This window comes from Notolabrus celidotus, chromosome 12 (genome assembly GCF_009762535.1).
Source record: "Notolabrus celidotus isolate fNotCel1 chromosome 12, fNotCel1.pri, whole genome shotgun sequence".
In the NCBI taxonomy this organism is placed as follows: Eukaryota; Metazoa; Chordata; class Actinopteri; order Labriformes; family Labridae; genus Notolabrus; species Notolabrus celidotus.
Window position 1 is genome coordinate 3410158 of NC_048283.1, and position 27001 is coordinate 3437158.

General features: G+C 39.7%; 1 protein-coding gene across 1 annotated transcript; it reads left to right on the top strand.

Moving 5' to 3' along the window:
- The first annotated feature begins 644 nt into the window (after positions 1-644).
- LOC117822690 lies at positions 645-25383 on the top strand. The gene is made up of 16 exons (XM_034697538.1): positions 645-712; positions 1455-1740; positions 2989-3143; positions 3411-3690; positions 4952-5078; positions 9687-9730; positions 11719-11783; positions 13691-13976; positions 15109-15263; positions 15575-15762; positions 17743-17792; positions 20768-20784; positions 22625-22910; positions 23959-24110; positions 24549-24834; positions 25093-25383. The coding sequence occupies exons 1-16, from the start codon at positions 649-651 to the stop codon at positions 25241-25243; spliced, it is 2592 nt and encodes an 863-aa protein (XP_034553429.1). The 5' UTR covers positions 645-648; the 3' UTR covers positions 25244-25383.
- The last annotated feature ends 1618 nt before the right edge of the window (positions 25384-27001 follow it).

Consider the following 27001-nt stretch of genomic DNA (forward strand, 5'->3'; position numbering starts at 1 on the left):
CATATCAAAGTAGAAAGGGTTATGATTTAATATATTCGGATACTGTAATTATTAAGGTAACATTCTACAGTTTATATAACATTTAACTGATCAAATCAGAACAATGGGATGAGTACTCGTATTTCAACTTTGTTATCACAACTTTTAGTTTAATCTGAGGAAAAGAAACAACATTTTTACGCAGCATTTTATTGATATTAGGTTATTAAAAAAAACAGAACTCTATTCCACTGCAGAAAGAAAACCTCAGTGATCTCTTTTTCAACTTTCAATTTGCTGGAGTTTCCTCAATTTACCTTAAAAATAGTTATTTAAAATATTACAATATTTTTTTTTCAGTTTAAGATCTAAGTAAGCCTTATTTCATTAGTTCAGTTGAAAAATGAGTGTTATGATAAAGGTAACCAAAAGGTTTGTACATTTATGTTTAAATGTTTATGGACAGTTAATTTGTAGTGTCTCACTCACCACCTGATATTATAGATAGGATTCTAATAGCATTTTTTTTAAACCACAGTAACATACGTTATTTATCTTCTAGATCTAAGTATGTTGTAACTGTATGAGACAACTCATACAATGGTCATTTCTTTTTAGTGTAATTATTTGATGTGCCCTCTTGTCTCTCTTGTCCTCTTGAACAGAAAAATGAAACACGTCTCAGTTCTGCTCCTGCCCCTCCTTCTGGGGTCATGCTTGGCTGAAACCTACCGTAAGTTTGACAAAGTTTTATACCTTTTTTTACACAATATTTCCTTTCCTCTCATCCTAAAATATAATTGCAAAGTAGTGTCATTTGGTGACAACACAGTCCGACTTCAAACTCATGGAGTTCCCCCTTGAGGAACATGACAAAGAATGTATGTTTAAGACTGCATTGCCTTCACTTTTGCACAGAGCTCCTGAAGTTAAGAGAATGATTTTTATAAATATTTTTGCAGATAAGATGCATATCTTGTGGGAACAACTTATCATCCAGAGCTGGTACCAGAGGTTGTGTTGCATGCTCTGATAGGCAGGGTTTGATCTATCTGATGTTTTACAGGACAAACAGACTCAACCATGCAACCACTAAACCTTAAAGGATAGGTTATATCATGGCACGAAGGTTCCAGACGCACCTGGTGCACACAGATAATAACTTGGTCCCATTAGATAAAACCTTTTGTGATATCAACTTGTTCAGTGATCTGGTGTGCTGATAATGTGCACAAAAGATAATAACTTGTTTCCAAAATACACTTTTGGCACAAAATATCAACGTGCTCCCACAAGATAATAACTTGTATGCCCAAGATATTGGGCTTGTATGTCTTGTGTTCTATAGTCAGTGAAGCGTTAATTTTTTCCTGATTCCTCAATGTTGCCAAAAGAAAACACTGAGTGCAGGTTGAGTCATTTACAAACGCTATAATTCTATGTTTTGATGTTGACTTTTAAAAATGACATCGCAGAAAACGTGGCCGTTCGTGGGAAAGCAACCCAGTCAAGTCAACTTTTGAACCCACTTGCATCAGCCAGCAATGCCATCGATGGAAACCGTGACAGTACATATAGTGCTGGATCGTGCACCCATACTTTATCACAGACCAACCCCTGGTGGAGGGTGGACCTGCTGGAGCCGTACATCATCACCTCCATCATCATCACCAACAGAGGAGACTGCTGTACAGAGAGGATCAACGGGGCTCAGATTCACATTGGCAACTCTTTACGAGACAATGGTGTTGCAAACCCAAAGTGAGTGAACAGTTTACCTTTTCATATGCTCTTTCCTGTGACTCTATAATTGATGTAATACAAAAACCATGAAAGTTCAGCTAGTTTAATTGACTTTTTGATAAAAAAAACATGCAGATATCAGCAAACCTTATATATATTTTCTACACCCTTGTCTTGGTGCCTAAGCCCAACCATTCTGCAAATAATTCACAACATGCACCACATATTCTTGTTATTTGTGGATTAAATTCTCTTAAAATGTGACGTTTTTCTCCAATAAGTTTTTCAACAAGTCTGAAATTGCAAGACAGGCTGCGATATCCGGTGTTGAGAGCAGGTGGCAATCTCTGGCCGCGAGAATTGAAGCCAATGCTGAAGTGTTAAAAACTGCTATTCCTAGAGTGTCCACTTGAAGTACCGGAAACCACATACTCACAAATTTAAAAAAGACAATATTTACAGCGTAAATAAACATGTTTACAGCCTGGTACAAAGATGAGTGTAGTCTGGAAAGCTCATTTCTCAATCGGCACACACTGTACGGGGGTTAATTCTTATCATAACGAAGTAGTTTCAAAGATATTGAGATTACGAGTCTTCCAATGAGAGGCCCAGCTGACTTGACTGACAGGTGGGAACACTGTATCTGTTGGCTAGGAGGCTCAAGGCCCACCTCTTTACCTCACACTAGCGCAACAGCAGTTATGTTGAGTTCCAATATGGCTGCCGCCCACGATTGACCTTCAGAAACAGATTGATGACGTCACGGATACTACGTTCTTTATTTAAATAATCTATGGTTGAGAGACTGCAGCAAAAACTGCAGTACCTTAAGTGTCCACTGGAGGCTGGCCCCAAAAATGAAGGATACCTTCACAGAGCCCACATTACAGTGCTCATTTTTAATGCAGAAATAAACATGTTTACAGCCAAACAAACAAACTGGAACAAGAAGAGTTTTTACCTATTTTCCATCATTTCGGTAATCACAACATTTGTAGGGGGATGAATGTGATAACTCATCTGTTTTGATTCTACTGAGGTGAAGACGTATGCATAATTAGGTATATTCAAGGGCATGGCTGATCTGCCTTAACTCCACTTTATCAGTCAGCATTTCCAATATGACAAGTGTTATCTTGGGGCCTCATCAGAAACCAAGGGTTGATGAATCTTTGACTTTTTGACTAAGTAGGCCTCTTGTTTCTTACATTGTGTTGCTTTATGTTGTACTGACTGCTGCTTCTCTCCCTTTTTCTGTTTTAGGGTTGGAGTTATTTCTGAAATTCCTGAAGGCAGGTCTTTAAAATTCACTTTTACCAGAACCGTGGAGGGACGTTATGTGACCGTGACACTGACTGGTGCAGCAAAAATCCTCTCACTCTGTGAAGTGGAAGTTTACGGTTACCGTGCCCCTACAGGTGAGAATGTGTGGAAAACAAGCTAAATGCATGCAAAGATGTCTCCCTCCCTGATGTGTATCCATCTTGGCTTAATTTGTCTTGATCTTCACATGACACATGAGATTCACCAGAGCCAAACTGGTTTATTTAGATAGTGACTGCACAGCTTACACATATCAGAAGGCATTATACATTGTTATGTTTAGTGCAAGTCCATTCACCATTTGCAGAGTTCTACAGAAAATGTGTCAGTGCTGATGTTTGGAACTATTTCTTTTATTGCAGGGGAGAATTTGGCGCTCCAAGGACATGCTTCTCAGTCCTCACTAAATTCTGGAGCTGTTGCATATTTCGCCATAGACGGAAATAAAGCCAGCCACTGGAACAAGGGCTCCTGTTCTCACACCATCAGCGAGTACAGCCCCTGGTGGAGACTGGACCTGGGCAAAACCCACAAAGTGTTTTCTGTTAACATAACCAACTACAGTAACACTCCCACATGGATTAATGGAGCTAACATACTCATTGGAGATTCCCTTGAAAACAATGGCAACAACAACCCCAGGTAATTTATATATAAACAAACCCAGTAGTACAATAACTAAACATTTGCGGTTACAGTTTATACAGCATATCATTGGGTTGAAATATCGGTCTGGTAAAACTAAAGAATTTCTAAAATTTTAAAATGGAAATAAGTGAAGAGAAGACTTTTTTGTTTTGCATTTTGAAAATTAAGTCTAAAAGTTGAAAATAAAATACAATTGTCAAACTTTAAAGATTAGTGCCATAAATTAAAAGAGGAAGACATTTTTCTTAATGGTCGAAGAAAGAAAGAAAGAAAGAAAGAAAGAAAGAAAGAAAGAAAGAAAGAAAGAAAGAAAGAAAGAAAGAAAGAAAGAACAAGAAATAAGTCTTGAATTAATCAGACCATATAATAGAAAAGGTTTTCTTTGCATATTAAAGACAATAAAGTTGTAGAAAGCAAAGTTGAAATTCAGTGACTGAAATCTAAATGAAGAAAACTTCCAGTTCAAATGACAAGTATGATGTCGAAATGTCAACAGATGTCAAACTTTCACTATAAACTTTAAACCCAGAAAAAAACACAGATAAGTGGATTTTTTTATTGTTTCATGCTAGTGTCTTAATATTCTGAAGAAAGTCAAAGTGTAGAGAAGAAAGTCAAATCAAGCACATATTGATTATTATCACCGTTATTTTGCATTCTGGGGAAAATTAAATTGATCAAATTAAAGCGTTATTTTTGGGGGTAAAGTCTGATTTGAAAAGCAGCAGACAAATACAACATGATATTGTGTCTTTCTGAAAGTTAAACCTCATTGTTAAGAGTAAAAGGCTAAATGTTGCGAAAGTAGTTGCACTTGAATTGAATTGAAAGCCTTTATTGTCATTGTACATAGTACAAATGAGATTTGGGAGAGCAGCTCCTTTAAAGTGCACACACAATATAATATAACAACACAAGAGGTAGATGCTGTTAGAAAACAAAGACAAGATAAAAAGGCAAGACAAAATATCAGTGCAGGGTGGTTGAATTAATTTAAAAAAAGAATAATAATAAAAAAAGAATAATGAATATTGCACAGAGAGTGGAGGTAGTTATTGTACGGGGGAAAGTGTCATCAGTCATGTCAGTACAGGTTTGAGTTGAGTATGGTGAGATGTGAGAACTGAAAGTTCTACTCCTCAAATGTTGAACCAATTTGAAAAAAAGGTTACCCCTCCATCAGGAGGGCATCACTTTGAAAGGTTTCTGTTCATAAAGCTAAATCTTTGATGAGCTCACTCTCTTCTTCTACCAGGTGTGCTGTGATTCATCCCTTCCCTGGAGGCTTCACTGAAAACTTCACATGTAACGGGATGGAAGGTCGCTACGTTAACATAGTTATTCCTGGAAGAACATCGTACCTCGCTTTGTGCGAGGTGGAGGTCTTTGGCTCCAGACTGGATTAGGTCTAACATTTGTAACTATGACATTTTATACCCCATGTTGTGTTTTAACTTTACAGTACAAGTTGTTTTTTTTAACTATATTGCCACCACCATTGAAAGCAACAATAAGTAAAAAGCATATTAAAGCTACACTCTGATGTTTCTTCCCACTAGAGGGCAGAAAAACTTATAAAAACTTGCCATGTGGAGTTGTTTTGTGGCCACCTGATGAATTAGTAAAATATTAGCTCTTATTTTTACAATGGATGTGTGTCTATGACTTCTGAGAAGAAAAAAATCCAATCATTTCTACATTTCAAATTTTAGCTTTCTTTAACTCAGCTGCTGTTTTTCTTTTTAACATTGCAGCCTCTACAGATGGCTGCAATTGTTCAAGCTGCAGTCTAAGACTTTTCCCACTAGGGGGCAGACAAATTAAAGAGCAGCCATTTGAGGCTGCTTCTTGTTCATCGATGGTGAAGCTCAAGTTTGGTGTCTACAAGCTTCTCTTTAAGTACTTAAAGAATGAAACCTTGACCTCTAAGCTAGGTTGATTCATATAGTTGTGATTGTGTGTGTACATAGTTTGTACTTTTGTACTTTTTGTGTCATTTTATGAGACATCCAGTCTTTTTGTTCCACATGAAACAGTCTGTAAATAAAGTGATGAATAAAAACAAACTCAATAGAAAAAGTTTATGTTGTCCTGTTGTTACTGCAGATATTTCTGTCATGATGAATGTCATTAATCACTATCTACAAAGGGTGAAGAAATGTCAAAGCTTTTCTATTTTAAAATTAGTTTTGATCAATCATTCTCACATGGCAGCAATTTTCTTCTGACTTCACTCTCAGGTTGGGGAGCTAAATGATATTGTAATGCCTCACTGCTGCGTTCAAAGTTTTATAGTCTTATGAACAAAGGTTGGGCAAACTGTTCCCATGTCATGGCTTCTCAATCTATCAGTATTAAAAAGACGATGGGTGCTAATTATCAGGAAGAAAACCAGAGATCAAACCGCATGTCTGATAACCCATCCTTCAGCACCTCCACTGGCTCCCCATTCAGCACCGAATCCACTTCAAGATCCTGCTCATCCCCTACAAAGCCCTCAATAACCTCGCCCCCTCTTACCTGACCGACCTCCTCAAACGCCACTCCCCATCTCGCCGCCTGAGATCCTCAGATGCCAACCTCCTGTCCCCCTATCACCAAGTCCAAGCACCGCACCTTGGGGGACAGAGCCTTTGCCATCGCTGCCCCCGACTCTCTGGAACTCTCTCCCTCCACACATCCGTAGCTCTGACTCGCTCCTCTCATTTAAAAACCACCTCAAGACCTACCTGTTCAAAAAAGCATACCACACATGACCTCTCTCCCCGCCCCATATCTGTCCCTGTTTTGTTTGTTTTTATTTATGTGTTTTATTTTCTTTCTTTAGTTTTCATCTTATGTAAAGCGACTTTGAGTACTAAGAAAAGCGCTATATAAATTCTATGAATTATTATTATTATTATTATTATAACTCATTAGGTACAAACAGTGACGTCCCAACAGCTGACTTAAGCATTCAACCATTGGGCCTGCAGGAATAACCAGTGGTGGACAAAGTACACGGCTTCATTACTTAAAGCTGCTGTGAGGAACTTTTGTTTTGTATCGATTCTGGCGCCCCCTTGTGGACAAAGCGATACCTCTTATCTCTTGTCCTGTACATGCAAAAGTAGTGTTTTCAACAAAAATCTCATCCTGTTGTCTTTTAACAGTCAACTTTATCAGGCATTGTGATTATTTTCCATGAAAACAGTCAAATAAAGGCTGTTTCTGAAGCAAGATGTCCATCATCTGGTCTGACACCTACCCCCTCAGGGCGGTTTCAGGCATTAAAAATGACAACAGAGAAGGTGTCAGTGTTGCTGCTGATGGTCTTGTTTGCTATTGAAGGTCATAAAGAGGCATCTGTATCATTTTCAGTCTGTTTCTCAGCCAGTTCAAAACTCCTCATAGTGCCTTTAAGTCAGAGTATAGATCCTCCTGGTCAAACTTCACTCCAATACAAGTGAAAGTCGTTCTGTAAAATTATGACTTGAGTTAAAGTCCTGGAGTACTTGCTTTTAAAAATACTGAAGTATTCAAAGTACTTTTTAAAATATCTCTAAATGTATTTTCAGTGCAGTCAAGAATGCATGGGTGTACATTCTGCACCGTTCTGTTTATCTAGAAAACATGATTTCATATCTAAAAAGTAAATCATGAAATATAAACTAAGTTCCTACAAGCACAGACAAGTCTCAAATGTTCATCTGGAATCAAAGCAGTGTGTTAGCTCCAAACCTCCACATGCTTTCTCAGGTTAGATGCTGATGTTTTGAAGGCTGTGATGAAGTTTGTGTGGTAAACAGATTAGAGATTTACAACAACACCAATCATTCTTTATTTCAAAAACCTCAAACGTGGGTTTAAAATATGGCCGTGGTACTCAGGTAGAGAATCATCATCCTTCTCGGTCACAGCCATCATCACCACGACTAAATGAACGGACTGATCTGAATAACGTTGGATCTACGCTCAACCGAGGTACGGCTACACCACTGAGACAAACCAAACACAAATACACCAACAGTTTACGGTCTTTGGGATCTGATTTCAGAAAAGAAGATTCATCAGCTGACTTCAAAGCTAAAGTAGTGAGTAACTAGAGCATTTATAGAAATGTAGTGGAGTCCAAAGTAGGATATTTGTCTCTCAAATGGAGTAAAAGTAATAAGTTCCCCTCAAAATAATACTCAAGTAAAGGAAAGATACTCAGAAAATGTACTCAGTTAAATTTGCTTTGTTACTGTCCACCACTGGTAATAACACATTCACATAAACACATTTTCAATGCAACACAAAAATGATCTCATTTAGAAAAACAAGTAAATCAAGAAGCAGAACATCATGAAATGCTTAAACACGTTTGAGTTCTGCTGAACCGAAACAGAGAAGTTGTGGGGAAAGGTCACCAGTAAAAATCTGCAACTCAGCATTTTCTGTTTAAACAGTGTACAGTGTTTTTACTATCACACTGTTGGGCAACTTTGGTGAGTGAGATAAAAATCTGGTGTTGTTGGTTTTGTGAGAGAAACACAAAGTTTAACTGCCAAGGATAGTGAGGTCTTTTAGGTATAAAAGAACAGAGAAAGGTTGGCACTGTTCACAGACATAATCCAGGAAGTGCTGTAAAATAAACAGACAGACAAACATAAGATAAGATAAAACTTTATTGATCTCCAGAGGGGTAACCACATGTCTGAGTTGTCTGTATAGAAGTGGTTGTTTGACTGTATTTCACTCAGTCTTTTTTTTGCTCCAGGTTTCACTGACTTTGATTCCTAAAGCTCAGCTGAGCATTGACACACAGATATGAGAGTGATATAGATCTCTTAATGTAACACTGTGCAAGACAGTTTGGAAGCGGACTTTCACAATATCTGAGGCACAGCTTGAAATTGGAAGAACCTTATTATGAAAAATAATGGCATCAGAAGCAGAAAGGGCAGTAATTGCTCAAAGAAGTCATACAAAATGCAGGGGCTATGCAAGGGGCACGGGGGGAAGCTTTAGGGTGCAAACACCTCCTCCTACCCAGGACTCTGATGAATAAAGGATTATCTTATCTTACTTCAAACTGCATATTTATTTATGACATTTGCTTTCAAACAAAATTCATACAAAAACATACATCCTACTTAAAACTTGGATGATGCTCTCCCTGAGACAATAATAACAATAATACCCACAACCAGGGCAAACTGGCCAATTTCACATTTGACATAGTGAGTAAACCTAACCTCTGTTCACAGGGAACATGTGAAAAGTGCAACTGTACAGCAATTAAACAAAAATGTACATGTACCTTACAGACTGCTGCTTAAATTCAAGTTTAACTTCAAACATGAGCCCAACATGTGTGCAGCAGCCCATTATTTTATCGGTTAATTATATCCGATAGTTCATTTTAAAGCCAATATCGGCCGATAATGTGCTTGAAATTCTGAGTTTGAGGCTTGGCTAAATTACTTGAGTCTGCTTCAGGCAAAGAACGGGGTCTCCAACTCAAATCTACAGGGGTCTTCCACACTTTCAATTCCCCACATGTAGCGCCATCTCTCCTGTCCTGTGTGGATTTTATCACCCTGAAGGTGAGTATTTTATTTGAGTATTGTATTGAAACTCTAGCTTTACAGTTAGTCAATTGATGGTGAGTTGATTACCGGTTAATGTAACTTTAATGTGTTTAGTTAGTTTAATAAGGCATGGTCATTACCAATAGTGAGCCGCCTTGAACATTAGCTAGCTACCTTGCAGGTGTGAAAACGGTGCAGTAACGTGCAGTAACAAAGGAACATTTTCTGAACAAACAATAATAAGTTGGCACAACTTTCACTTCTTAGTATGTAGAACTCAACACTTGAAGTTACACTACATATGAATGATAAGTTATCTCAACAAAAACTCATCAGTTGGCTCAAATGTAAGATTTCTAGTTAGAAAAACTCAAAAATCTTGTGCAGACAGTTGCCTTGAAATGTTGAGTTTTCACAGCTCTTTTGTTTTCACAGTGCAGGTTTGGCGTTAAAAAGCGTGCAGTAACAGACGCTGAGGGGTACGATATTAAAGAACAATGACCCTGTTTTACATCGTAGTGCTCTCTGCTTCATAATATTCATCACTGCCGGTAACCCAGCCGCTCAGAGTGTGCTATCACTTCACTGTTGTGTCCTCCTGTTTCAGCCAATATTTGCTCTTACTTTAAATACGGGAGGTCCATGGACAGATTTCTGGAACCCTAGAAGCAGAGTGATAAACAAAGTCCAAAGTCTGAAAGCTGTTGAACTTTATGCTAGTTCTCATAGAACGCTCCATGTCCGGTCAGGTTACTCAGTCAGCACTTATTATTGCAGAGTATAATAAATCATCTTTAGTGATATTAGTAAATTAGGGGTAGTTTAATGTGTTTTTGTAATTTCTCAGAGTAAAATAGAGAAGAAGAAAAAGAAGAAGAAGAAGAAGAAGAACATATTGAAATGTTGAAATACTGAGTGCTGGTGTAAACAGAGAAGGGAAGGACACATTACGCAAAGTCAAAAATCTGCACCTAAGCATTTTTCAGCATCAACAGTCACTGATGTTTTTTCTTATTTTTTTGGACTATTTGGTATTTTAACTTCGTCACATGAGTTAAAGTCCAAGATATCGTCTCAGTGGTTTTCGGTTTTGTTGGAAATCTTTTAGTTTTGGTGCCAAAGACACCGACTGCACACCTGTTGTAAGTGTACACTGTATTTTGTGTGTTTTGCTGCACTGTTTGAAGTGTACTGAATCAGACTTTTGCAGCATATCAGCACAAACAGCATTGTTGTCTGAGCAGAAGTGCTTTAACAAATCAACACTTCTTAGTTTAGCAGTTTTTCTACCTTGTGTAGCAACTACAAAGAGCCAAAAGCCACTGAGAGGCTGAGGTTGGGCTTAGTAAAGTGTCTGATGTAATAAAATACAAAATAAATAAAATAAAATGTATTTTATTTTGGTGAGTTTAATTTCCTGTGTTGAGTTTTAACATCTTATTTTACCTCCAGTGTTTCCTCATTAAGATATCATGAGAGCGTTTCCTCAGTTCGTTCAGCAACTTCTTTTTTATTTTTTATTTATTTTATTTTTTATTGTTTTTATTACTATTGTTGTATATTGTGTTCTTAACCTTAGGATTGTGGGGTGGGTTTGGGGTCAGGCTGGGGGTGGGACCTTTTTCTTAATTTATTCTATTTGAAGTTTTTTTTATATACAGCACTTTGTGTTACAATGTCATTGTATGCAAAACGCTTTATAAATGAAGTCTGATTGATTGATTGATTGATTGATTGATTGATTGATTGATTGATTGATTGAATGATTGATTGATAATCATGCTGTCTAATCAGCATCTTGATATGCCACTCCTGTGTGTTGGATGGATTTTCTCGGCAAGAAGTGCTCACTAACACAGATTTAGACACATTTGTGAACAATATTTGAGAGAAAAAGACCTTTGAGTTCAGCTCATGAAAAATGGGAGCAAGAACTAAAGTTCTGTGTTTAATTTTTGTTCAGAGTAGATAGATAGATAGATAGATAGATAGATAGATAGATAGATAGATAGATAGATAGATAGATAGATAGATAGATAGATAGATAGATAGATAGATAGATAGATAGATATCACACTGACTATCTTTGGTGTGTTCTTAAGTTTTGTTCTTAGCATGACCCAGGATAACCTCTGACAGTTAATGAGTGGGGAACTAAAATACACGTGCGTTTCAAAAAAAGGATTAACCAATGACTGCGTGGTGCTGGATATGATTATGATCTGATTTCTTCTTATTGGTTCAGCTCCTACAGAGCTGAAGAAATGCGGCTTATAAAGAGCTTGGAAATGTTGGAGATTTTAGGGGTTTGGAAACTTCCAGGTCATCATCTGACTCCAGGGCAGAAACACAGCTGAGTCTGCAGGTAACCTTTTCATTCTTTCATTCTACAGTGAATGTAAGCTGAAATGATAAAGTGAACATTTTTTAATATCATGTGTTGATGTTTGTCGTTTGTCTAAACCAGGATGATGAAACTGACTGTCCTCATTGTGTTGCTCCTCCTGGAGACACACTCAGCTTACACCCATGGTAAGTATGACACCTTCTCTGAAGAGCACTTTATGGCTATGCTTAATAATGTATTAGATGTGCGTTTCTGCTGTTTTAGATTATTGTTGGTATAAGCAGATTTATTTCCCATTTTCTAAAAACCTTGCAACAGCTTTTTTTAGGTCAGAATAAAGTTAAAAATACAGCCAACAAAACAACATAATGACAACTTAAAGCTGGGGTTGGTAATCAGATTTAGATACACTTTTTGTCATACTGGTTAAAATGATCTTTATGTCCTGATGGCAATCAATACATAATGTGTTCCTAAAAAAGAGTGAAAAAAAACTGCTATCTACAGCCGGAGTAAACCTGGGAAAACAACAACCAATCACCGTTTTTTGGCTCCCCAAATTTTAAACCAATCAAATCCCGTCCAGCCGTTCTGCCCTCCTCCTGCTCGTACATTTCCCCGGCGTGCACTCCTCCGAGTCCCCGTCTCCTGCCTCTACTTCCCCTGACTCTATTTACTGCCCCTCTCGCTCGTCCTCGGGCCTGTCCCCTTTGACCTGATGAGGTGCTTTGCTCAGGACTGTAGTCCGGATCAGAGTCTAAAAACCAACAAGCAGAATAATTAATGACGTTCAGTAAGTCCTACAGAAAATATATATTTATTGTAGCGCCCGTCCGGACGCTGTAGTGATGACGAGCCGGTTCGTGAACACGTTGATCTTTAATAACCGGTCACTGTCGGCCGTGATCACGCCAACCATCAAAACAACAATCAATGTTTGAATGAATGAAAAACTTCTCCTCTTGTCTCTCCTCTCTCCCACTCGCACACTCTACACCTCTCCTGATGCCTTCACTGACCGTCAACACTGTAGGAATTAAGAACATCTACACTGAACACGTTTAACAAACAGTAGAGCTGTTACAGTTTTATATATGTGTTATAACTTTTCTCCTGATATCGTGTCACCAGTACAACTGGATAATGCTAGCATGATAGTTGTGAGTACTAACAGCAGCCATGTTTGTTTGTGTTTTTAACTTTCACTATGAGAATGTTTTGGTGAGGACCGGTTTTGAATCAGTCACCATCATATGGTCGAGAATCAGCGGCACTCGTGCATGTGAGCGGGGGGGGCGTCGTTTTGGAGGAGCTCTGAGGAAGGAGGGGAGGGGTTTGATGGAGTCATGAGGAAAAGCTACATTCAAATTCATGCTGGTTTTCGGAGACTACCAACCCTAGCTTTAACCAAATACAAAATAAATAAAAAAAACATGATCATAAAAATAAAAACAAACCAAATGTAGACCAAACAACAGACTTAGAACATCGCGCAGAATGATAACATATCAAAATACAACTAGGGATGGTAATTTCAAGCCCAAATACTAATTGATAATCACTGGCATCTATTCAGTGATTATTTGTAATCGAGTGGGACAAGACGTTGGCGTTTCTGTGACTCATATGACTCGTATATGTTTACATTTTACAGCCATGCTTAGTCTCTGTGATTATCTCCGTTTCTGAATCTCACACCACTAAACACGTATTTCCAGCGACTGTTGCTAATGTTTTTGATTTAATGAAGTTAGCTTTCTTCTTCTTCTGTTACTTATTGCATTTGAAAATCATGTCCCATCCCTAATTGAAACCATATACAGACAATACGTCTAAATACAAACAACAAAATGAAACATGGGTAGCACAACGAATAACCAAATATGTAAAACACGACCAATCATGGACAATCACAGCAATATGAATTTGTCTTCACTTTCATGTGATCGCTATTTCAACCTGCTTTTGTTTTTCGGAGATTTTTGTAACAGCCTTCATGACTGTGTTGATCTCTTAGAAGCACAGAAAAGTATCAGATTATAAACACTTGAAAGCTCATACGTGAGAATAACATTAAATGTCTCATTTCCAGAAAATGTTGCCTTACGTGGAAAAGCGACTCATTCAATCAGCTATCCACACGATTTCGGGGCCGCCAACAGTGCTATCGATGGAAACCGGGATTCTGACTTTCACCACGGATCATGTACTCACACCGCTGAACAATCCAACCCCTGGTGGAGGGTGGACCTGCTGGAGTCGTACACCATCCCCTCCATCATCATCACCAACAGAGGAGACTGTTGTTCAGCAAGACTCAACGGTCTAGAAATCTACATCGGCAACTCGTTACAAAACAACGGCCTTGGAAACCCAAAGTGAGTTAAATACTTCAGCTTTTTGTATTTGTTTGAGCAACTTGGGCTTTTTCATCTTTGTCAATATTCACCTCCAGAGATTCTCAAAGAAACAGTTGAAGCAAAGATTAGAGTTCAATGGTTTATACTTCCAGTCTTTGAAGCAGGCATCGTCTGTTTTCCTCTCCAAAAATGTTCACACTTCTTATTTTTATGCAAAGAAACTCACATTTGAGTCCAACTCCAATAATACATCATTATTACAGTTGGAGTCAAGTCAATTTAAATTTGACATCAGCATTATAACTTTGATGATAATGGTGAGACTGACATTAATAGCTGTAGTTGCTGGAGTCAGCCATGTTCACAGCAGCAACACCCAGAGGAACCTACGGGACAAGGGAGCTCAGGGACTCCCAGAAAGGTCTATGGTTAGTAACTTTAATGGGACAGGAAGAGTTAAAGTAAGAGACAGGCAGAGAGAGGAGAGAGAGGGAGAGACAAGAGCTCACTGTGTCAGTTCCCAAGGCAGTCTTAGCTTATAGCAGCATAACTAAGAGCTAGTCCAAGCCTTAACTATAAGCTTTATCAAAAAGGAAAAGTTTGAGGCCTACTCTTAAAATCGGAGAGGTTGTCTGCCTCCCGGACTCTGACTGGTTTTCCTGTGGTTTGGAGTATGTTAAGAGTAATTTAACTTCCTCTGATCTTCCCTTGACAAGTATCAGGATAACCCTGATTTGAAACGTTAAACTTGTAGCAATACCATCGTCCGTCATGTTTGTTTACTCTTTGACAACAAGAGATTCTCAAAGTGTTTTAGTGTGTGCTATAAGCTTTAGGGAGAACCAAAAGGGTGAGCTGCTTCTCTCAATAAAGTCTTTGAGTATTAAATTTACCTCAGGATAATAAACCCGCATAATTCTCATTGGTCTACACTTTCATAGATTAGCTGATCGATACAGGACTCAAGACTTTGGAGGAATTACAGTCAACACAAAGCTGAAGGATCCTTTTAATTGAAAGTAGCTCACTGAACTGAAAGTTCTAGGTACTCAGCTTTAAATGCTGTTTTACAAGTCACAAAAAGCCAGCCTCTTTAGTGCCCATGTCTGTATATAAACTACCTGTGCAATTCTTTCTCTGTCTCTTTTAGGGTCGGTACAATTCCTCATACTGGTTCTGGTCGATCGCTAACTTTTCGATTCGACAATCCTGTGGAGGGACGGTATGTGACTTTGAAGTTACCCGGTTCAAAAAGGATCCTTAGCCTTTGCGAAGTGGAAGTCTACGGGTACCATGCCCCAGCTGGTGAGTTACAGGCTAATATGAAAATCATACAACACAGTGTTTAACAGTGATTGATCCAACAGTATTACTCCAACTTTAACCATTTCCTCAGTGATCAAAGAAGAGATGAAGTTATTGAAAGATTAAACTTAAAAATGTATTTTTTGCATTCCTCGTAATGTCTTGTCATTTTAAAGTCTATGTGATTAAATTATTAATTAAAACAAGTGTCAGAGTGACCCGTTTTGAAAATGTCATTATTTAGAGCCTTGGAGTGACATTAGGTTGAACAGGTTCAAATGGCTACCAATATGAGTGTGTTCTTCCTACAGGAGAGAACCTGGCACTCCAAGGAAAACCAACAAAGCCCTCATTGTTCCCATTTGGCAATGACAATAGTGACATTGATGGAACTCGTGGAAGCAAATTGGAAGAAGGCTCCGGTAGTCACGCAGGAGGAGAAAGGAACCCCTGGTGGCGTCTGGCTCTTCGCAAAGCCAACGAAGGGTTTTTCATTAAGGTGGCGAGATGAACTTTATTTTTAAAGCAGAATTGAACACGTTAACTGTCTGGTACAAACAATGGTGTTAGTCTTTGTACCTTGTTTCTTTTCTGTGCCAACAACAGGGGTTACTTTATTCCTGATTCATCCATTTCAATTATATGAGCGGCCAAATTCCACCAGATCTGTGTCTGGTCCATCTCTGATCCATCACGGCACCGGATCTGATTCTAGACTAGCAAGACTTCTATTTCTGCCGGAGCACGACGCATCAATCTCAACAGAGCAGATGGAGCGGGACAGGAAGTCAGGTTTCACCAAAACAAAATGAAAACATCCGGTTAATTTTCAGAATCAAACACTCTGTGTTATCACCAGATCGTATTTCACTTAACTACAACAACAAACCAAAGTCATGATGAGCGGAGCCAGTACCTGGAGTCAACAGGTCAGAGGTTTTCAGAGGACCAGAAAGACATCATGGATGAGGAGAGGAGGAGGTGTAGTGTTCTCGTGCAGTGTGTTGAAACTCTGACTAAACACCAAGGTAAACCTGAGCCAATGAAGACAGAGTCGAAGCAAGATTGACCGTTTACTTCGGGTTCCTTCACTGACATGCTGGTGAAAACTGTGAATAATACAAAACAATAAGCACTGTATATAACATAATGTTACATTTTAAGTGGCTTCAAACATAAGTTAAGATCACTCAATGCACTTTGAGTACCAGCTACATTAGCTGCTAGCATGTTTTAAATAGCTTTTAAATAAATGTGAATAATCTCTATTTTTAACCTTTTATCCTTAAATGTTTTTAACAATATATCACTATTTATATTCTTAACATCCTAAACATCACATTTATGAACTTACGGCAATGCCTCGATGATGAATTTGAGCAGATGGCGGCGGTTAACATTCAGACCATGCTCCACATGTCTGCCTTGCTTTCTGATCATATACTGTATAAACTATGGACGTAGTATCCGTGACGTCACCCATCTGTTCCTGAGAGCTGTTTTGAAGCAAATCGACGGCAGCAGCCATATTGGTAATGCGGAACTCAACCAGGCAGAGTGTGACGTAGTGTGAGCCTCTTAGCCAATGGCTGTGTGTTCCCGACCGGGAGTCACGTCAGTCATGTCCTTATTTGGGCAAAACTCGTAATCTTAGTATTTTCTGAACCGTCACGTTAGAAAAAAATTCACCCCCCGTACAGTGTGTGCCGATAGAGAGATTAGCATTGTAGGGCCAAGCCGGTTTTTGAACCAGGCTGTAAACATGTTTATCAATGCTGCAAAGATCGTCTTCTTCCCATTCATATCAATGTGGTTTCCGGTGTTTCTGCAGCCAGCCTCAAGCGGATTTTCGATGTATTGCAGTTTATATCACTTTCGCATTGGCTTCATCGTTTGAGACCGGAGTTTGCCGCTTGGTTCTGGTGAGCCAGGAAAAGAAGCTAACAGGAAATGGCCTAACAGAAACAGACCTGACAGGATGTGACGTCATCAAATGACCGACTTTCAAAATAAACCTTTTTTACAGGCTCTTTTAACTTTTAGCAGCTTTTAACATATTCTTTAACTTTAATTAGTGCAAAATGAATTCCAATGTTATACAAAACAAATTAACTGCCTTAGTGGCAGCACAGGAGGAGAATCCTTGATTCAGTGATTACCGCGGGGAAACCTCGGTCACATGACTCTAGCTGTCTGGCGGTCCCGCTGTGAGTGTTGAAGGACAAGAGATCACAGAGCCGGACCGCAGCGGATTGGAGACAGACCGGACACGGATCTGGTGGAAGGCTTTAGGTTATGCATAATTGTGCTTAATTAGGGGCATGTTTGATTTGACTGACAGGTGGATTTGTTGTGTTTGTCAGGTGGTTATATGTTTCACCTCTTATGGTTTGTCCCCTTATGCTTTCTGTCCTTGGACAGGTTGAAGAGGGGCTAATGTCATTAAAGTGAATCTCTGAATTTCTGCTTTTTCTACCAGATGTTCCGTGATGACGAGCAACCCAGCACGCCGGATCGTAAACTTCAACTGTGATACAAAGGATGGACGCCCACAATAACAGTTTTGCTCTTACATACTTAAAATCATGCTTATTATAACCAGAGCAACCCCGGATCCAAAAAAGTTGGGAGGCTGTGTAAATCAAAAATTCTAATTTTGAAACTGTTCTATGAAAAGAGCTGTGGAAGCTCATTATAGCATTACTCAGTAGCAGACAAATCCAGGTGCTAAACTTGCCTCCCTGCAGTCCCGACCTGTGACTCACTGAGAAACTGAAATGAAAAATGTAGCACAGGAGACCCTGAACTATTGAGCAGCTGAAAGCCTACATTGGGCAAGAATTTGAGGAAACCACAGAGACTGGTCTCCTGGGTTCCCAAATGTTTACAACGTGTTGTTGGAATCACATTTGGACTCTTTTTTTTTTAAATGAACATTTCACACAGCATCTCAACATTTGAGAATTGGGGTTTGATTTCTACTTGCCACAGTTTAATTAAAGACTAACTTAAGGAAATGTTTTCTTCTGTGTGATTTAAAACATTATCTGCTGTTTCTTTAAATGAAATGTGACTGAACAGATTTTAAATACACAAGAAGTGAGTTATAATTTAGAGCTGTTGTGCTTTATGTTAGTGCTCATGGAACGCTTCCTGTCCGGTCAGATTATGTCATCAGATTTTATTGTTGCAGAAATAAACGAATGACATATTAATGCTAATATCAAGTGATTTAAATAAATAAGGAAAAGTTCAACGTGTTTGTGTGTTTTCTGAGAGTAAAACAGAGAAGAAGAAGAAGAACATCTTGAAATGTTGAAATACTGTGAGTGCTGGTGTAAACAGAGAAGTATCGAGGAAATGACACATTACACAAATGTCAAAAATCTGCACCTAAGCATTTTCAGCATCAACAGTCACTGATGTTTTCTGACTATTTGGTATTCTGACTACTTCACATGAGTGAAAGTTCAGGGCTCGTATGCACGTCCAGCATTAACGATGAAAATGGGCTGTTTGTACTAATGGTTAAAAAAATGGATTAGCTGTATGCATGAGCCGGGTTAACGCCCCAACAAAAGCATTACATTTAATGAAGGTGGACCCCACCATTACAGGTGCTAACGCAGGATTACCTCACCTGTTAGGCTGTTTAAAGGATGGCAGACATCGTGCTTATGAATTACCATTTGTAAGTATGCAAAGACAACGGATATTTAGGGATCGAATGAATCCTTTGGAAAAGTATGACGATTTAGGAGACACCACATTTTTCAGTTAATAGATGAGATAAGGGAGGCAATCCAAGTCTCAAGCCGCCAAGGCTCGCTGCAGTCAGATTTGCAGGTTTGCTAAGCTCTTCGCTTCAATGCGTCTGGGTCCTTCCAAGATGTCTGTGGTGAAATTATGTTTATTGTTGTTTATGCGTAGTACAGGGGTGTCCAAACTCTTTTCAAAGAGGGCCACATATGATGTTGTCAGATTACCTCAGGGCCAGTGGATCCTACTGAGACTTTGGAATCATAGAAGCTATATATGAAATATTTAAAGCTGCTGTGAGGAACTTTTGATTGATATCAATTTTGGCGCCCCATTGTGGACAAAGTGATACCTCTTATCTCTTGTTCTGTACATGCAAAAGTAGTGTTTTCAACAAAAACCTCACCCTGCTGTCTTTTAACAGCCAGATTTATCACTCAATGTGATTATTTGCCATGGAAACAGCAGAAAAGGGTGTTTCTGAAGCCAAATCATGTGGTCTGATACCTACCCCCTCTGAGTGGTTTAAGGCATTAAAAATGACAACAGATAAGGTATCAGTGTTGTTGTTTATGGTTTTGATTGCTTTTAAAGGTCATAAAGAGGCATCAGTGTTGGTTTCAGTCTGTTTCTTAGCTGGTGAAAAACTCCTCATTGTGCCTTTAATAACAATTATTTTACATTTTTTCTCAATAAATCAGTGACTAAGTCCTCAGTTCTCCACAAGCCACTTAAACATTAGAAAACTTTATCTTCTTCCGGAGGAAAATGATTTTCCTTTGGGTCGGGCAATGTGGGGAAAAATATTGAATCACTATTTTCCTATGGCAGGATCACGATCTGGATTTCATCACACTTCTTTTTCATGTTGTTTTTAAGACTGTTCTGACCAGCAGACAACATTTTTAGAACAAAATCATTCCTTTCCTGCGTTCTGAACTATTTTTATGCATCAAATTTGACCTTTTCTGCACCATTTCATAATTTTGATCTCGTCTTGTGTCTTCTGAACTTTTAGTGTTCATACTTTTTTTTTTCAAATCATGATAAAAACATTATTTTGAAAACCTGTCAGCTTGAAGAGTTCTTGTGTTTCTTCTTTATTGCCGTCTTGCAGAATTCCCAGAGCTTTGGCTTTAGACAGGTAGTCCATATGAAGCTGTTTGAGATGTTTCTGGATTAACTTTAGTTTTGTTTGTGCTCCTGAAAGAATCTGCAAATGTACAGATGATTCAGAAGGTGATTCATTTCTGTTATATAAATAACACAATATAAGATGCAAGCTTTGGGCCATAAATATATGGACCTTGGGCCGTGATTGGCCCCCGGGCCGTACTTTGGACATGCCTGGCGTAGTAGGAATGCACAATTTGAATTTGTTGGATAGAGGTTTTCCAGGAGGTTCCCTGGACATACAACATTTTGCAACAGCCTCTCTTTCATGGCACAATTAGTTAATTGGCTAACACTACGGCCAAATGGACCGTTCCATAACGGTATGTTAAGACTAACGGTCCTGTTTGTGTAATGGCTGGATGTGCATACGAACCCTGGATATAATCTCAGAGGCTGTTGATGTATCAGTTAAATTAAAGCTGTTGTAGAATATCCCGTAGCATAAGTAAGCCTTGGCTTTTGAATCAAGTCCCATTTTTTAAAAACACCTGTTCATCAAATATTACGTCTCCTTTTTAAATAATGCCATAATGCTACCAAATGAACACTCTATGTCCTTTCTGCCTTAGCCAGAAAAATGAAGAAAGTGATGCTTCTTTTGCTGACCCTCAGAGGAATACACTCAGCTTAACTGCATTCATGCAGCAGCTGGAGTTGACAAAGTTGTTTCAGCCCAAAGACAGCCAACTGTTCTGCATTTGGTAAACTTAAGCTTTGTTAAGATGGAGCCCAACAATCAGTTTTCTGTGGTTTGATTAAATTCACGTGACCCATGTCAAGATGGGGCATTACATTACCAAACCTACAAGACTCGATAGCAGTATTGAAAAGCTCAAATCTTATTGAATTCATGTTTTGAAAAATGCTGGATCATGTCTTCTTTAGAACTGGGCTTTGATCCCCATCCCCATGTGCATCATCATCTTATAACTCAAAGCAGCCATATACCTAATTGCGCACAACTCTCAGCATATTAAATGTTAACCATAACTAACTTCTGAATCAATCCTCTGCACAACAAACATATTTAGTTCCAGGCTGTAAATGTGTTAAATCCTGCTGTACAGGAATATTGGACCTGACGGGGATTAGTTCACTTTAAGAGCCAGCCTCAAGTGGTCATTCAAGGAACTGCAGTTTTTGATGCTTATCAGATGCTTGATCAGTCACTCAACTTTCAACAACACATTAACAATATTTCAAAAAACGCTTTCTTCCACCTCAAAAACATCGCCCGTCTCCACCCCTCCCTTTCCTTCACTGCAGCTGAAACTCTCATCCACGCCTTCATCACCTCAAGACTCGATTATTGCAATAGCATCCTCTACGGTACACCCAACACCCTCCTCAACAAATTACAATACATACAAAACTCAGCTGCACGCCTCCTCACTCACTCCCGCTCCAGAGACCACATCACCCCAGTCCTCCAGAACCTCCATTGGCTTCCCATCCCCTCAAGAATACAGTACAAGATCCTCCTCATCACCTACAAAGACCTCCACAATCTAGCTCCCTCCTACCTCACCGACCTTCTGCAGCCATATAATCCCTCCCGCAACCTCCGCTCCACCAACGCCAACCTCCTCACCCCTCTCACCAAACCCAAGCACCGAACCTGGGAGGACAGGGCCTTCTCTGTCGCTGCCCCAACCCTCTGGAACTCTCTCCCCCAACACCTCAGATTCTCTCCCTCACTCACCAAATTCAAATCCGGACTCAAAACACACCTTTTTACAAAGGCTTTTAAACTAGAATTGATTGATTTTTTTCTTGTTTTGTTTTATTTTGCTGCCTTGCTTTTCTTTTCTTTTTTTTGCACTGTTTTCCTTTCCTTTGCTTTTCTATTGTATACATTTTATTTTCCTGTAAAGCGCTTGGAGAATCTTTTAAAGCGCTTTTATAAATAAAATGTATTATTATTATTATTATTATTATTATTATTATTATTATTATTATTATTATTATTATTATGTGTTGGCTACTCTTTTATGCCCTTGGAAGGTTAACAACTGTACTATGGCTATTAGTACCCCAAGAGCATAAAAAGACTGTCCGGCCATCAGCTGCAGTGTTTGTCCCGTTGAGGCTATCCCAGATGGACAATCAGACACCCTCACACCCATGCATAAATTTACAGTGACCAATTAGACTATAGTGCATGCTTTTGTAATGTGGAAAGACACAAGAGTACACAGGGGGGAGTGATGCATACAAACTCCACACAGAGGTCCAGTCAGAACTGGAACCACAAACCTTCTTGCTGTGAGGCAACATCGTTAATCACTCCTCCACCATCCAGCCCTGGGATCAAAAAATGCAAACTTTTTTTTTGATTGGCTAGTTAAAGGAATAAGTAGCCTGCATTATGCCTCCATTATTATGCAATATCAACTTAAGAAAACAATTCTGTATTTCCCCAACAGAAAATGTGGCCTTACGTGGCAAAGCAACCCAGTCACATCGCTATTTGCACAACTTTGGGGACGCCAGCAGTGCAATCGATGGAAACCGTGAGTCTACCTTTCATGCCGGTTCATGCACCCACACTATTGAAATGGCCAACCCCTGGTGGAGAGTGGACCTGCTGGACCGCTACACTGTCACCTCTGTCGTCATCACCAACAGAGGAGACTGCTGTGCAGATAAGATCAACGGGGCTGAGGTCCACATTGGTGATGCTTTAACAGACAATGGTGTTGCAAACCCGCGGTGAGTGTCAAGCTGCTGGAAAAACTAATACTACAATCTTTTGTGCATAAGATTCAGCATCGAATTCAGTGTCAGTGCTTTTCCTGAAGTATTTTGTTTAAAGCTCCAGTGAGTAATTTTGGGTTTCTGACATATTTGTCGCCCCCAAAGCAGTATCTCTTATTTCTTTGCTGATTTTGTCCTGCTCATGTGTAAAGGCTGATTTATACTTCTGCGTCTCCCCTACGCAGCAGGGGCTGACACGGACATGAGCCCCACATGCGTCGGTGTGTCCGTGTCGCGCAGCAATTCTCCGCGGAAACGCTTGAGGGCAGTGTGGTCTCTGATAGCCGGCCGCCTGCTTCCGGTCCCGCTACGATCTCTGTTTACTTTTCCACAGAGATTCAGAGCGTGTTATGTTAATCTACAGCTGATACATGTTGCTGTTTATCATACAGACATGATTACATGAAGAATAGAGAGGAGGAGATGAAATACACGGCCGATGTGCGGCTGATGTCCGGGATCCCGGAAGTGTTGTAAATGCGGGAAAGACAAAGCCGCCGAGCGGACCAATCACAGGGCTTGCAGTTCGCGTTGGCCCTACGGGGAGTTACATTTTGGAGGAGGTGCACGTCAGCTACGTGCGTAGGCCACGGCGTAGGTACGGGAGCTACGCGGACCCCCGGCGTAGGGTAAGCCGTTGATTCAACGCAGAAGTATAAATCAGCCTTAAGTCGTGTTTCTTAACCAGAAATCTCACTCTGCTTTCTTAAAATGTCCCTCATCAAGAGACTTGGCAGTGGGAAATGTCAAAAGAGGAAGTTTTGGCAGTGTGACACCTACTCCCAGCACCATTTTCAGGCTTTAGAATACTATGCAGAGTTTATCTTTCATCCTGTTTCATAACCAGAACTCCTCACAGGAGCTTTAATTTGACTTTGCTTAAAACCATCTTTGCTTGTTTCCAGTACCTGTTTCACAATCACATGTTTTGACATACTTGTTTAAACTTTTACACAGCATTCTTTAAAAAAACTCACAAACAGAGTTTCTGTGTCTCTTTCAGGGCTGGTGTCATTTCTGAGATCCCTGCAGGGAGCTCATTCACTCTGCCAGTGAATGATCTGGCTGGGCGTTATGTGACGGTTAATCTCCCTGGTGCTGACAGAATTCTGACACTCTGTGAAGTGGAGGTCTACGGGTACCGCGCGCCGACTGGTGAGATTTCAGCCAATGTTGAATAATTAAGATACTTTTTTATTAAAAGCATGTAACTAAATAAACACTTTACATTTAAACTTTAAATTATGGTCTAGCTGAATACTAGATTAAGTTAGGCTTTAGAACCCAGTACCTCTGAACACCACAGGACCAGTGTGTTGGCTTGGCTACAAACAAAAAAGGAAGATTTGTTTGTCTCTGTTGGTTCTGAAACAGTTTATCATGCCAACAAGGAAATCTGTTAGAAGTGAGGAAATGTCAGAGTGGAAATTGAACATTACACTTCACAGTTATTCACAAGTAAAACCCAAGGCAAGGACAGGACTGCCACATTGACAGCTCCAGTTGAAAAAAAGATCACCTTTTGTAGTGACTGAAAACACTGACATAATAAAAACACATGTTTCGGTGCTAACAATGTGCTTCTTCTTTCAGGAGTGAACCTTGCACTCAAGGGAAAAGCCACACAGTCATCATTTTATTCAGAAGGCTGGGCATACTTAGCCATTGATGGAAACAATGGCAACGATCGGGTGGACGGGTCCTGCACTCACACCAACCCCAATTTCGCCCCCTGGTGGCGACTGGATCTGATCACAACCCATAAAGTGTTCTCTGTAAAGATTGTCAACCGCAGAGATCCTCGGTTCTCACCACGACTGAATGGAGCTGAGCTCCGCATCGGAGATTCTATTGAAAACAATGGCAACAACAATCCCAGGTAGTATTCATCCTGTTAACAAAAAACACAACACCCTATCTTTGAAAATAATATAGTAATATATTTGATGGTGCTATAACACTTTGGCCATGTTGAGATAAAAGTGGCAAGAGCTGTAAAAGTTACTGTTTATTGAATGAAACTGATACTTTCACATTATTAATATGTGCGTGGTCTAACATTGATAGAGGTCAAACAGGGGGAGGTATAACCGGACTAATGGATGTGATATTCAAAATGTATTTCTTCTTTTTTTAGATGTGCTGTGCTTGAGAACATCCCAGCTGGAGCTACTGTTGAATTCAAATGCAATGGGATGGATGGTCGCTATGTTAACATAGTGATCCCTGGAAGGGCGGAGTACCTGACTCTCTGCGAGGTGGAGGTTTATGGGTCTGTCCTGGATTAGGATTGAGAGTTCCTTCTGTTGCACAAGTTGAGCCCATCCTGTTGTGTGTACTAAAAGCATTAACGTGTATATGAGGCTTCATTTTGATTATTTTGCCTGAAAAACTGCTAATAAAATGTTGTGCATCATGATAACAAGAACCTGTTTTACTGTCAGTCCTTTATTGTTTTTGATTGGATTGTTGAATGTCTGATATGACCCTGTCAGAGGGCGGGCCCAGAGAGGAGGGTCACATTCAAGTTAGAAAGTAAAATAACGACTTTTAAAATGAGCAGCTAACAAAAGTAAGCCAACATGGAAGAACCAAAACTTGCAGTTCCTGGAGTGACCACTTGAGGCTGGCTCTAAAGTGAGTCACTCCACATTAGGCCCCCGCAATATTACATCATAGTTTTGGTGTGTGTGACAAAAATAATGAGACAGGAGAGCATAAACTGTGGAGGCTCTAAAATCCTGTATCAGTCAAGAACGGGACCAAACTCAAATAGGCCAAAGTCCAGGATATCATCAGGGTTATTGGTCTTGGCGAGAACTAGTCAGTTTGTCATGTACAGGTCAAAGTACACAGATCAAGTTTGCTTTTTATTTTGCACGTACTATTTGACTTTGCGAAACTATAATAAAATAAATTTAAGAAACAGATTTGTTGTCTAAGCTTAAGAGTTTTAATAGTTTTAAGAAGTGGAAATAGTCACAAAGTCCCTCCCTAAAACATTCTCTGTGAACACATTCTGTTTGCTGCATCTACAAATCAGATTAAAACCATACAAAGAGGAAACCAGGTATGAATAACATCCAGAAACACAGGGGATTTCTGTGAAGCCAGAGCCTATGTGAGAGGGTCTGAGGCCGAGTGGAAAACTGTCCTGTGATCCGACAAATCAAAATCTGACATTCTTTTTGGTAATCATGGACACAGCGTCCTCAACTCTAAAGAGGAGTGGGACTGACCAGCTTTTTATCAGCACAACGATCAAAAGCCAGCATCCCTGATGGTATAGGGATGCAAAAGTGCCCATGGTGTTGGTGGCCTACATATCTATAAAAGCTCCATTAATGCTGAAAAATATATGCAGGTTTTTGAGCAACACATGCTGCCATCCAGAAATAGACTTTTTCAGGGAAGACCTTACATATATCAGCAAGACAATGCCAAACCACATTGTCGCGTTACAGCTGCGCCGCATGTTTGCTCAGTCTGGTGGGGCCGCCCTGCTTCACAGGACGCATGTTTGGAGCCCAGCGCCATTTCAGAGCAGCCAGGATCAGCTGGGTCCAGCATTGAGAGAACGGCATGAGTTTACATAGTTTAAAGGAGTTTCATATGAATAATCCTGCTTTATTTTGTTGCCCTGTTACCTTCTGACACAGTTATCATCTTCAAGTCATGTTGTAGTCGACAGGGATCACAGATATGTGGCTGTTTGTAGCTTCCATCCACAATCAATGAGTATTTCTGATATATACGATCTTGTAAATGGTTGGGAGTCTGTATCTGTTTGTTTTTTCTATATTGAGTGAATGTTGCATGGAATCCTCGTGCCTGACTTCCTGTCCAGGTCGATCTTTTCTGTGCAGATTGGTCGAAAATAGACTGGAAGTGTATTTCTGGTGCAGAGGCGCTCCTTGTGTGAATATGAGCATTGGCTAGAATGGAAACACTTTGGCTGCGCTGTGTGCAGTGCACATAAATTGGGGCTTAAAAGAGTCTGGGTGCTAAACTGGCCTCCTGCTGTCCTGACTTGACCCCAAAGTGTT